The 13,140-nt window shown below is 41.7% G+C and overlaps 1 protein-coding gene across 1 annotated transcript; it reads left to right on the plus strand.

The window, feature by feature from the left end:
- The first annotated feature begins 5,343 nt into the window (after positions 1-5,343).
- LOC116731707 (cyclin-dependent kinase 5 activator 1) lies at positions 5,344-10,206 on the plus strand. Its single transcript, XM_032581520.1, has 2 exons — positions 5,344-5,773; positions 6,905-10,206. Exon 2 carries the CDS (start codon positions 6,993-6,995, stop codon positions 7,962-7,964), a length of 972 nt encoding a protein of 323 aa, XP_032437411.1. The 5' UTR covers positions 5,344-5,773; positions 6,905-6,992; the 3' UTR covers positions 7,965-10,206.
- Positions 10,207-13,140: the final 2,934 nt, after the last annotated feature.

A 13,140-nucleotide genomic window follows, 5' to 3' on the forward strand; every position in this document is an offset into this window, starting at 1 on the left:
CAAATCCAAACATGTGCATGTTTAGCTAATGAACAGGAAGTTAATGTTTTCATAGTGAATCCATCTTGTACAGTCAAGATCCTCACCAACTCTCATCTGTTTGGATAAAATATTTATTGTTGGATTACACGACGCGTTATTTCCAGCAGAGTAAGCAATGATTTTATATAGCAGTTATTAAATGAAACAGCTGGTTCTGGTATGGCTCTTTCCCCAGGGTGTGTTTCTTGTCACGGGGTGGTACAACATTCAAACCAAAAATAAGAGCTGCCTGTCAGTTGCACAAAAATAGATACATTTTTTATTTTTAAAAAATATCCTGCAATGACTTTTAAACATCTAAAGCTTCAGATTTAGATGATTCCTGTTCTGTTTGTGAAAACATGCAAATTTTAAGACAACCTTAAATTGAAGCAAGAACAGCAAGCTACAGAAAGACAGGAACCTGGAGAACATTGTAGCAACGCTGCCATCTTTAAAGGGCTGGAAATGCCGGACCGTGACGAAGGAAAAACAACATAGCCTTCAGTTTCGTTTGGCCTGAGTGCAGTGCTCACCAGAGCAACCTGTGGCCTTTTATTAGCAGATTGCGTCCACCTGTGTAAATCTCCACCCACAACAGGAAGTCAACAAGAACATCAACAACAAGATTCAACAAAGCCCACTGCTGCGGCATAATAAAGAAAAGCGATGAAAAATTGGACTTAAGGCCACAATTAATTATCTAATTCAGGGGTCCCCAAAGTCGGTCCTGGAGGGCCGGCATCCTGCATGTTTTAGTTCTCTCCCTGGTACCAACAACCTTTTCAGCAGGTCAATGCTCTTCTTAGGCCTCTAATGAGCCATCATTTGATCCAAGTGCGTTAAACCAGGGAGAGAACTAAAACATGCAGGATGTCGGCCCTCGAGGACCAACTTTGGGGACCCCTGATCTAATTGTTATCTATCAATCAAAGGAAGATGTAACGAGGTAAATCTAAAGGAACTTTAGAGGAACTCAGTGTTTCTGCAGTTTGGATGGATTTCTATCATCTTGATGCAACGTTAGTCCTTTAACCCTGGAAATGTTCTTCAGGCGATAGCGGACTGACTTTGTAATTGTCTTTATGTGGCTCTGCATGTTCAAACCCGGATTTCAGACCTGATCGCTAGTTCCTACCTGTAATAGCTGAAGCTATGTGCTGACTCCAAAGATAACCTGCTTTGTTTCTGTTTAGCTAAACAGAAACCTTCACACGTTGATTCAACTGGCAAAAGATGGCGGATGGGTGTCCGCCATCTTTGGTTATCCACTTTGTTGGTGTCCAAACAAACTGGAGCGGGGGTGACCAGAACCTGGAGGGCTGGAAGAGAACCTGGAGGGTTGGACCAGAACCTGGAGGGTTGGACCAGAACCTGGAGGGTTGGACCAGAACCTGGAGGGTTGGACCAGAACAGCTTTGTCTTATGAAGTGCAGATTTTTAGGAAGGACTGCTGTAGAAGAGACAGAAAATCATTTCAAGTTTCACTTTGGTGCTGATCAGTTAGAAAGAAAAGATCAAGCTGAGCCTCATTTGTCAAAAACAAGTCAAAGACATTGTTTTATTGATCATTTCTGGAGGATGATGGGAAATCACAGCTAAATCACAAAAGTAGGTCAGATAAAATAAAAACATCCCGAGTCTGACCCAGAGAGAAATGAGTAAACAAGTTGTTTGTTTTTTTAAAATCTCCCTCTGATGTTCTGCTGAAGGGGAACGTTTCAGGATAACAAATGAGATCCATCCACCTTTAATCTCTGGATTTAGAAAGTGAAATGTCATAACCGGGATTAAGACGACGCCACAGGTCAGTGCTTGTGTTTTAGAGTGATGCTGAGCACGTGCAAGCATGTGTGTGTGTGTGTGTGTGTGTGTGTGTGTGTGTGTGTGCGTGTGTGTGTGTGTGTAGGGAACGATAGTGGGTCAGTGGTGGTCAACAACAGCTCTTTTCATAGCTGTCAGCGTATCCGAGTCAGCTGTGCAGGAGATTCTCAAAGTCCTGCAGCTGTTGGAGAAAACGAGGACGGAGGCACTTGTGTGTGTGTGTGTGTGGGCGTGTGTGTGTTCTGATAATCATATAGTGTCACGGGAACATTGATCTGTTCAGTCACCACATGGGGACTGAAAGGGCCGGTCCACATAAAGAAATCGAGCTTCAAATGACTGCACACTGTAAGTTATTTAAAAGGTTCTGGTGATGTTTCAGGCATTGGGTCCTATCAAGTTTTCTGTCAATTTGTGTTACTGTTTGTGTACTGATAGCGCCCCCTGTCACTTCTGATTGGTATTCCGCCTAACACAACTTCCCAAATATGGTTGGGTACCACTTCTTCCTCGTCTCCACAAAGGGGGATAAGAACATGAAAAGTTTAGTGTTAAAAGATAAAAAGATAAAATCCCTCCATCAAAAGACAAAACAGACACACAGGGCAAACAACCAAACACACACACACACACACACAGGCACGCACAAACCTACATTATCTGCTCCTACACTGGTATCATTAGTACTTTATTCTGGTAATATTGTGACTTTATTCTCATATTATGACTTTTATAATATGAGTTTATTCTGGTACTATTATAATGTTTTCTCATATTTTTATGACTTTACTCTAGTAATATTAGAGTATATATTATACGTATTGCTTGTATTATTACAAATTTATTATGGTAATATTTGTGACTGATTGTCATATCAGTTTACTCTCATAGTATGATGACTTTATTCTTGTAATAAAATGTAATTTTAATTGTGTCTGATCCTGGCCAGGATGCACTGCTGCAGTCGGCCACTTGTTGTGCTGCAGTGTGTAGAAAACCCATCAGTAGTTTTCTGCTCTGTAATCCTGCAGCTACAAACCAGTTAACTACTAACCTCTGACCCTGCTCCAGCAGGCTTACCTCACACCTTTGAAGGGAAATCTTGCGCTCTAATTATAAGGATGTTGTCTATTTCTGGACTGAAGAGAAATGGAAAAAGAATAAAGTTCATCTGAGGAGCAGATCAGGGATTAGAGGCCGGGTTGGACCAGAATTTACAACCGACAGGGATTTCCTTACAGCATGGCAGATTATCCTCTGTTCACGTAAACTTTTTGTTTATAATCATCTAAAAATGATCAATAATTTTGAATTTAACTACATTTTCACATTATGTTCTGCCTGCTGCTGTCTCTGCACTGTTCTCTTATCTCCTCGGAACATCATGGCTACCGGGACACATCACGGCTTCCCATTTCCGGACGTTTCTTCTCTCTGGGAATTTCTGGAAGGAAGTTTATCTTCTGAAACATTCGAGATACTTACTGATGTGAAAACATCTGAGGCTGCTTTCAGCATCAAAACTTTTCTTTTTCTTTCTGCTCACCTCAGGTTGAGTTTGACTAGACCACTGCAGACCTTTGTTTGTGTTGTAGATCTGCTGCTGTGCAAAGAATGATCCTAAAACATGATCCCTCCACCACCGTGTTCCACACTGTCTGACTCCCATCATGCTGCAGTGCTTCATGGTCAAACGCCTCATCTGCTCAAAAACATCCCAGAAGTATAATTTTTTATCATTACTGGTTTTATTAAATTGTTTAATTCATTTTCAATTTTTAAAATTTTGATTTTTCATATATTAAATGATTTTGGGAATAATCTCCATGAATTTATTTAATGCTTTAATCTTTTATTTTATTCAGTTTATTCATTTTAGATAGTGTGATTTATCATTTTACTTTATTTCTGAAAAGTATTTTCTTTTATTTAAATTTTTCAAATTTGTATTTTTTTAAATTATATTGGCTATAGTCTATTTTTTCAATATTTATTTTATAAAATTTTTAAATGATTTAATTTTTTATATTTATATTTATTGTATTTTTTCGTTTTTGTGCAAATAATTAACTTTTTTTTAAAATTATTTTTTATCCATTATCTTTGAATTTTTACTGTATGTTCTTTTATTTTCATTTTTAAATTATTATTTTAAAATCTTTTAAATTATCTTGTGATTAATATTCCTCACTAGAAACTGATGGACTTCAGATGGTTTGGAGATGACCTTTGACCCTGTTGATTGGCAGCAGCAGTAGCGTCTCTGAGACCATTGCTGCTGTCTTTCCACCCTGACGTTGTGTCCACATCCTACAGATCAGTGAACTACCAGCTCTGCTGCTTTTGCACAGAAATTTCTTTACTGAACATAAACAACTTGGAGTCCTGGAGTCAATAATGAGCATCTGTTTGAGGAGAAACCGATCAGTTGATTGATAAATTTATTGTCTCTCCTACCTTGCTAATCCTCTTATCCCCAACAGGCGGGCGGCTGCGTGACCCACAACTCGGACGGACCCGGTTGCATAACTGGAGCTGACCTGAGAGCAGGTGAGGGAGGCTTAGTCCAGCTGACCTGCAGGAAACCTCATCATCATTTAATCATACTTTCATCCGTCTGCTTCGTGTTTTACTCTTCAGACACAACATTTAGATTATTAGTCAGATATAAACTCTGTCAGCACTTTCTGAGGTCATTTATCTAATATTTAATATTATTTAATATTTCTAAGTCTGTCGGACGTCTGTCTGCATGTCAGCATGTTCTCTGGGTACTCCAGCTTCCTCCAAACATCTGTTAGGTTAACTCGTCCCTTAAATTAACCGCTGGACTTGGACTAAGGGATCCATTACATACAACGGAGTATTAAAGACATTGTACACAGAAAAAAGAGCAAATTTCAGCCAAAAAAAAGACATTTTCTAGACAAAAGAGAGAAAATTCTGAGTTTGAAAATTTGCAAGAAAAAACTTACATTTTAAGAATAATTGCAGAAATTTTCTAGAAAAAAACTTGTAAATTTCTCCAAATCCTCTCCAATTCTTTACCACAGAGTTGCTGAGTTTTCTACAGAGCTGAGAAATGATTATTCAGTTTGATAAAACAAAAATTTCTAATCATTTGAACAGAAAAACCCACAAAAGTATTTAGTATTCAAATGTTAAATTGAAAAAAATCTATTATAAAATTTTACATAATATGTTTGGAGCTTTTTTATAATAATATATTTAAAAAGTACTACATAATTTTTTGCAATAATAAAATGCATATTTTAATTTTTTTCTCCACTGTCCCCTACATGCTGAAACTTGCGATGTGTTTATTTTATTATCTTATTTCCTATTCCAACCTTGTGTGTGTGTGTGTGTGTGTGTGGGGGGGTGTGTGTGTGTGTGTGTGTGTGTGTGTGGGTGTGTATGTGTGCGTGTTGTTGAAGCTCGTCCTGCTGCAGGAGGCGGGGAGGGTGACGCGCCGCTCGCCCCCCGCTCTGCGCGCTCAGACCTCGGACTGAAGCGGCTCTCAGCTCCGCTCATTCAGCCTCTGGAGCTCCTGCAGAGCGGATCGCTGCTGCTGCTGGACAGAGCCGGACCGGAACCGGAGGGGGTTCTGGGGGACTTTTCTGTGGCTCACAGAGAAGATGGAATGCTTTGAAAGGACTCGGTGAAAGTTTGCAGTTCGGTTTGTGATCATGCAGCCGAGCCGGCTGAAGCCGCCAGCCGCTGCCAGCTGCCTGTGAAGGGCGGCGGGGGATGACAGCAGCGCCGCAGCCGCTGAACAGTCTCAGCGCAAAAGCCGCAGCTTTCCAGTGATTGCGCACACTGTGCGCCGTCCTGTCACCGCCTGCAGAGCGCAATCAGTTTCTCTCTATTGCAGCTCCGTGGACTGCGGCAGGAATTGGATCGGAACCTTCAACCTCCACAGACACAGGTGAGCTGGGAGTTTCTGTTTTTCTGGACCAAACAGAACCTGATCTGTGCAGATTAAAGGTGTTTGCCCACATGATTGTCCGGTAGACTTGGTTAGATTTGGGACCAAAACCGCAAAATTTGTTCCACTTTGTGTCAAACCAACCAAATCCGTTGAGCAACCTGTTCCCCTCCTGGCCTGTGGGGGCGCTGCACCAAGAGCCACTGGAGGAAACAACACAAAAACCTCCAAAGGAGACACTGAGTGCAACTTCCTGCTTCACCAAATAGAAACAAAATTGGAGGCGTCAGGTTTGAGCGGTTGGAGGATTTCAACGAGACATTTCTCCAGCTAGCGCTAGGCTAGCACGTTTGTTTTGGTTGTAATTACCCAGAATGCCCAAACATTCTCATGGTTTGTTCAGTTTTTAAATCCAGTTTTCCAACACCTTCAGCTTTGAGTTTACACTTAAATTGTGTTTTCTTGATGCTTTGAGATAAAGGCTGTATTCCCACCAGCCCTGTTCAATTCTCTTTAATCCAACTCCAGTCTGTTTGCCTAGAAAATCCTGTCCGTTTCGGGAGGAGTGAATTCGAAATCGAACCAAAACAAAAAGAATTCTGTACCACCTACTAACTTCGGTCTGAACTGAGTTTAAGTGCAGTTTGATCGCCAAGCCGACCAGAAACCACTCCAAAAGCAGGAAGTGGCCTACAGTGCAGGGAATTCTGGGTAAATACAACCAAAACAAACTCACTGGCTTAGCGGGAGAAATGACTCATGGGCTTTAATCAAAGACAAAACAGAAATCTTCCAACCATTAAAGTCTGACGCCTCCAATTTTGTTTCCATTTGGTGAAGAAGGAAGTTGCTCTCAGTGTCTTCAGAGGTTTTTGTGTTGTTTCCTTCAGTGGTTCTTGGTGCAGCGCCCCCACAGGCCAGGAGGGGAACAGGTTGCTCAAAGGGTTTGGTTGGTTTGACAAGGAGAACCGCAGCAGCTGAAAATGGAACAATTGTTGCAGTTTTTCCAAATCGAACTGAGTCTAAGAAACTATTTAGTGTGAAAAGTTCCGAAACCAGAGTAAAAAACGGATTCTGCTCAGACAAAATCATTAGATTGGATTGTGATTTCTTCTTCTCTGCCTCCATCAGCTCTCGTCTTCTTCTCTTTGTGATGTCCATTGGACTCTGAGAGACAAACCGCAGTTAGGTGGTCCAACCTGCGGCGCTCCAATTCACCATGGGCACCGTGCTGTCTCTGTCGCCGGGCGCTCGCAAACCTGGTTACTATGACAACCACCCGGGCTCGCTCAGCCACTACCCGAGCCTCAGCAGCCGCTCCCTGAACAGCCAAAAGGAGCGCGGCCTAAGGAGAGGTCAGTCCATCTTCCTGCCGGCGCTGACCTGGAAGCGGCTGGTGGCCTCCACCAAGAAGAAGGGGAACCCGAAGAAGGGGCCCGGGCCCGCTGGGGTCCTGGCCGAGCCCCTGAACAACAACAACATCTACCAGCGGGACCAGGTGCTGCACCTGAACCGGGAGAACGTGAAGAAGTCCCTGTCCTGCGCCAACCTCTCCAACTACGAGGGCCCGGCCGGACTGGGTCTGGGCTATGGACTGGGCCTGGGTCAGGGCCACGGATACGGCTACGGAAAGCCGCAGCAGCTGTCCTCGGTGAAGAAGGTCCCCCAGGGGGCGTCCTCCCCAAAGCGCGTCATCGTCCAGGCGTCCACCAGCGAGCTGCTGCGCTGTCTGGGGGAGTTCCTGTGCTGCCGCTGCTACCGGCTGAAGCACCTGTCCCCAGCCGACCCGGTGCTGTGGCTGCGCGCCGTCGACCGCTCGCTGCTGCTGCAGGGCTGGCAGGATCAGGCCTTCGTCACGCCCGCCAACGTGGTGTTCGTCTACATGCTGTGCCGGGACGTGGTGGACGGCGACCTGGTGGCGTCGGAGCACGAGCTGCAGGCCATCCTGCTCACCTGCCTCTACCTGTCCTACTCCTACATGGGCAACGAGATCTCGTACCCGCTCAAGCCCTTCCTGGTGGAGGCAGGGAAGGAGGCCTTCTGGGACCGCTGCCTCGCCATCATCGACGCCACCAGCTCCAAGATGCTGCGCATCAACGCCGACCCGCACTTTTTCACGCAGATCTTTGCTGAACTGAAGAGCGAAGGCGGCTGCGGGCCTCAGGATTACAGCCGGGTTCTGGACCGGTGAGAGGAGGCTTAATCTAAAACGCTCCATCCTCCAACGTCCCGGCTGCTTCTCTGCATCGCCAAGCGGAACTATTATGCAAAATTCACATTTTCCACATCTTGGAGCCTGATTTGGGTCTCAACTGCTTCTAAAAACACCAAACAACAACAAGTTACAGTTTTTTGGTGTCTGGAAAATCAGCCGTTTCAAAAACCTCCAGAATGTAAAGTCACAAATCAACAGGTGCCGCCCTGTTCCCTAGCAACCCCTGCAAAGCCCAGCACATTACCTAGCAACCCCTGTGGAATTCCACCCGTTACCTAGCAACCCAGGCTGAGCTCCAGTGAGTTTGATCTGCTGATTTACCGCTTAACGGGTTCTACAATGGCTGCTGGAAAAGATAAATGTTTCTTTCTTGACTTACACTGCAAAAACAGAAAATCTTACCAGGTAATTTTGGTCCAATTTCGCAAATAACGCTTGAAATAAGGCAAAACTAACTTACAAGTAACTTTTAAGCAAGACGTATTAGTTTGTTTTAAGTAAATAATTCCTTAATTTTAAGTAAAACGTACTAATTCCACTGGAAAAATGTTTAAAATTATCTGCCACTGGATTAGAACTTTCATCACTATCAAGGAATTATTGACTTAAAACATGATTCTGTATCTTCTTTGAAAGTTGGTTTCATCTTACTCTAAGCATACTAACATATTGTATTTACACTAGAAATTAGACAATAAATACTTGGTAAAATTTTGTGTTTTTGCAGTGTACCATCCAGAAGTCACTTGCTGCATTCTTGTTGTACAGGAGGCTCCACTGCTGCTTTTCATAGATGTAGGGTTGTATCTGCACATCTGTTTGTTGCCATATTTACATGCAAGTGTGAAACGATGAGCTGGGGGGGGCGTGGCCAGCAGCAGCTTATTAAGATTTAAAGTGACAGAGACCCTAAAACAGCTCAAATCAGCCAGAACTGAAATCCCATTATTTAAGAATAATTTGTGCAAAAAGCACGTTAGGATCTGCTCATGGAAGCATAATAGGTCCCTTAAACACACCTAATGGTGACCAAGCGGCTTCAACGGGTTGATTTAGAGAAAAGGTTCTGGTTCAGGAAAATGGACGGACAGGAGCAGCTGGAGGTTCTGCGGTGGGCGGAGTCAGAGCGGCATTGTTGGAGTGGAAGGCAGCCAGGCTCATCAGCTGTTTACTCCACACACAAACACACACACACACACCGAGTCGTGGTAATAAGATTACCAGATTACTGCAGCCCCTCCCAGCATCCCTGCGGAGCCTCAGCGGGTAATCCGGACCCGACCGAACCGAGCCGAGCCGGCTGCGTGTCGTTCTGATCCAGAGGCGCTGAGAGCTTCCACAGAACATCCATGCAGGGATGACAGATGAGCTCGGTTCTGGTTTGAGCTCGGCCCATTTTCCCGTCGCTCTCCTGACCTTTCAGAGGAAAATCTGCAGATTTCTGTCTCATCCTTCGTTTAACTTCCGTCTCCTGGGAAACCAAACTGGTTCTGTTCGGCTAGAGCTAGCAAACATGCAGCGTTTGGGTTTTCTTTGGTGCTGGAAAGTTTAGTTTCATCCTGCAAGTTTAGACACATAAAAACTATAAACAAGAGTGAAAACTGAACATGAAGCTTGTAAATCTGGATTTTTACGTCAGAACTTTCCTGTTTGGCTTCATTTGGTCGGGAAAATTAGATTTTCTAACGTTGACGTAACGATGAAGCCATTATTCTGGTCCAGATGTTCCTCCATCAAAGGCAGAGATGCTTTATCTGCTGCAGGCTGTCCAAACTGTTTTCCCCTGCAGGCCAAAACTGCCTGCAGGTGGGCCAAAAAATAGATTAAATTAAAAACACAAAAATGTAGTTTTTGTTTTTCCTGCTCAACATTAAGCCAGTTTTTAAAATAAAATCCGTACAAAATTAGAGATCCAGAACATAAAAAAGGGTTTCCAACTGTAAAAGAAAAATACACAATTTCAAAATTTTGAGGTCTTTAATTGTTTTTAATTTTGTTGGCCAATTCTTTTACATTCTTGACTTGTGGTCACTGGCCGAATAAAATCATTTCTACGGGCACAAATGGCCCCCGGGCCACACTTTGGAGACCCCTGATCTAATGGTTTTCTAAAATTGGCCTTGAACTTTTCAGCATCAAAATTGCAAACTGTGAAGTGAGTATTGAGGCAAGGCAATTTTTTTTATGTGAGAAGAAAGTCAATCATACAACAATAAATTCAAAATAATGAGAATAAAGTGGCAAAAAAACAAGTGAAGTTGAAATTCTGAGAATGGCCGTAATAACACGAGAAAAGGAAATCAAAATAATATATAAAACATTTTTATTACATTAACAGAATAGTAGCTGAAGTTCTATTATAAATGTGGCAAATCTTTGTCGATGTTTCGCTAATGTAGAAAAAACGGTGGTGTGGTGTTTCCATTAAACAAGAAATTAAATTAAAAATCAAGCAAATAAGTTATTAAAAACATGACACGCCTCATCAACCAACCACTTCCTGTCGGCGTCTTCTTTGTGGTTTGGGTGAAAAATCGTTTCCATTGCAAAAACAAAACAAAACAATTTTGATGCGACCGAAATTAAATGCGTCGTCCTGGTGGCAAAACGTCTTAATCGAAAAAACTATTTTTTTTTTAACTGTCTTGTTTCCATTAAGCAAATTTATTTTCAAATGTCAAACTGTGTAATTCTAAAGTCGATGGAAACGCAGCTACAGACAATGAAGTGCAACCGCTCTGCTGTAATCCCGTCATAATCCCACCGTCAATCTGACGAGGAAAATCAGGAAGGAAAACAGTTTGATTGTTTCGTTCTAAACTGGTTGTTTATGCTGCTAACTGGGACCTGAACTGGCTCCCAGTCTGAGGAGTTTTTTTCCACTGCAGCCATTTTCTGCTCTGTGTTGTTTTTTCCCTTCATCTCCAGCTTTGACAAGGAGACCAGTGTCTTGTCTCCACACACACACACACACACACGCACGCACGCACACACACACACACACACACGCCCACACACACACACACACACACACACACGCACACACACGCTGGGTTGTTATTTGATTAGATTTGACACTCTTCACCCGGCAGCCATTCTCAGGACGAGGAGGAAGGGCAGGCCCGTCTCTCCTCCTCTTCCTCACAGCCAGCTCAGGTGTGGCGCTGTGGTTCTGGATCCACTTAGCTCTCATGTCAGCTGGAGCGCTAATTCCCCCTCATCCAATCAAAGCTCTCTAATCCCGACTGCAAACAGAGGCGCAACGGCCGCCGCCGCTCTGGTGATTGGATCCTCGTGTTTCCGGGTTAAATTTGACATTTTGACCAGACGGGGCGTCTCAGCACCCAGAGCCGGACCGGAGCCGGACCGAAGCCGGACCGGAGTCAAGCTCCGGTTTGGAAACAACAAAGAGACAATGTGAAATGAATCAGCTTTCCTGATGGGAATCAACAAGTTCTGGACTCTAACTGAGACTGTCATACTGCAAAAACACACATTACCAAGTATTTTCATCTAGTTTCTACTGCAAACATCGTAGTACATTTGAAATAAGACAAAATTAACTTACAAGTAAATTTTCTACAACAGTGCATTAGAAAAGAAAAGAGGAGTTAACATCCACCAAAAATCTCAAAAGATTTATAGAAAAAACTTATATTCTCACAGTTTGAAAAGTCAAAAATTTGCTAGAAAAACTCAGAAATTTTGAGATTAATGTAAATATTTTTAAGAAAAAAACTTGGAAAGATTTTGATCTTGAAAATTAAAAAAATGTAAACTTTTGGAAACTTTCTGAGCTCCAAAATGTAGAATCTTTTTACTTTTCAAATTCAGAAAGTTTTCACGTTTTTTTCAAAAAGTTTCTGAGATTTTTCTCAAACATTTTGACTTTCGAAACTCAGAAATTTCCACAGCATTTTTTCTCAAAGATTTATGAGAACAATCTCACAATTTCTGAGTCTTTTCTAGCAAATTCTAGACTTTTCAACCTCAGAATCTAAAAATTAATGAGATAAATCTAAAAGTTTCTGAGTTAATTAGCAGAAACCTAATCCTCATCTTTTTATTTGCTAATTTTTGTATCTATAATGGCCCTAAGATGCTGCCATACTTTTCAAACCGACCGAATGCCGATTATTTCACTTATAAAAAGACATTTTTCCGGTTTTAAATGAAAAACTCTCAGTGAAACTGGTACTATTTCTCAATCATTATTGAATTATTGACTTAAAATATGCTATTTTTGCTGAAAATGTACTTGTAAGTTAGTTTTGTCTCATTTCCAGTCTAATACGATATTTGAACTTGAAACTAGACAAGACTACATGGTTAGATTGAATGTTTTTGCAGTGTTTGGTGGTAATAATTCCTGCTAATGTCGGCGTCTCCACAGCTCTGTGAGTTGTGTTATTGCTGCTCCTGCTGCTGTAGATCAGTTTGAAGTTTTAATGGCACACCTTGGAGAGACGGTGTAAATATGAAGAGCAGAGGCGTTAGGAACGAAGAAGAATAAAGCGATAGTGTTTCTGTGGTAGAGTGCATGCCTGCTGGCTAGTTTAGAGCTTTTTTACTTTCTGCTTTTTGCTGAATTGTTTTTAAATGTGACATTTTATTTCTACATGAAGAAAAACAGATCGTATTTCCAGACCTTTTCTTGCCTTTAATACGACGGCCTGTTAGGGCCATTGTAGATAGAAAAAAAGAAAAATTTCTGTCAAAACCCCAAACATTTGAGAAGTTTGACAAGTTCAAAATTTTTGCCTTCTGGAAATTTTCTTTACATTTTAGAAATCTGCTGGGATCAATCTAAGAATTTCCAAGATTTGTCTTGGAAATTTTAAATTTAAACTCTGAAAAAACCTTGTTTTCTACAAGATTTCTGAGACTAATCTCAAAATTTCACACTGTTTTCTAACAAATATTCAAATTCAGAAATTTCCTTGTTTCTAGAAAATTTCTGATTTTTTAACTAACAAATTTTCAGCCTTTCAAACTTAGAAATTTTCAGGGTTTTTTTTCTAGAAAATGTCTGAGTTTATATATATACAGTAGATATATATATATATATATATACAGTATATATATATATATATATATAAATATATATACTGTATATATATATATATATATTTTCATCTACTATGACCCCAAT

The sequence above is a fragment of the Xiphophorus hellerii genome, chromosome 13, assembly GCF_003331165.1.
Source record: "Xiphophorus hellerii strain 12219 chromosome 13, Xiphophorus_hellerii-4.1, whole genome shotgun sequence".
NCBI lineage: Eukaryota > Metazoa > Chordata > Actinopteri > Cyprinodontiformes > Poeciliidae > Xiphophorus > Xiphophorus hellerii.

What these genes read in the sequence shown, in the direction of transcription:
- LOC116731707 (XM_032581520.1), top strand. Translation starts at nt 6,993, where the DNA reads ATGGGCACCGTGCTGTCTCTGTCGCCGGGCGCTCGCAAACCTGGTTAC.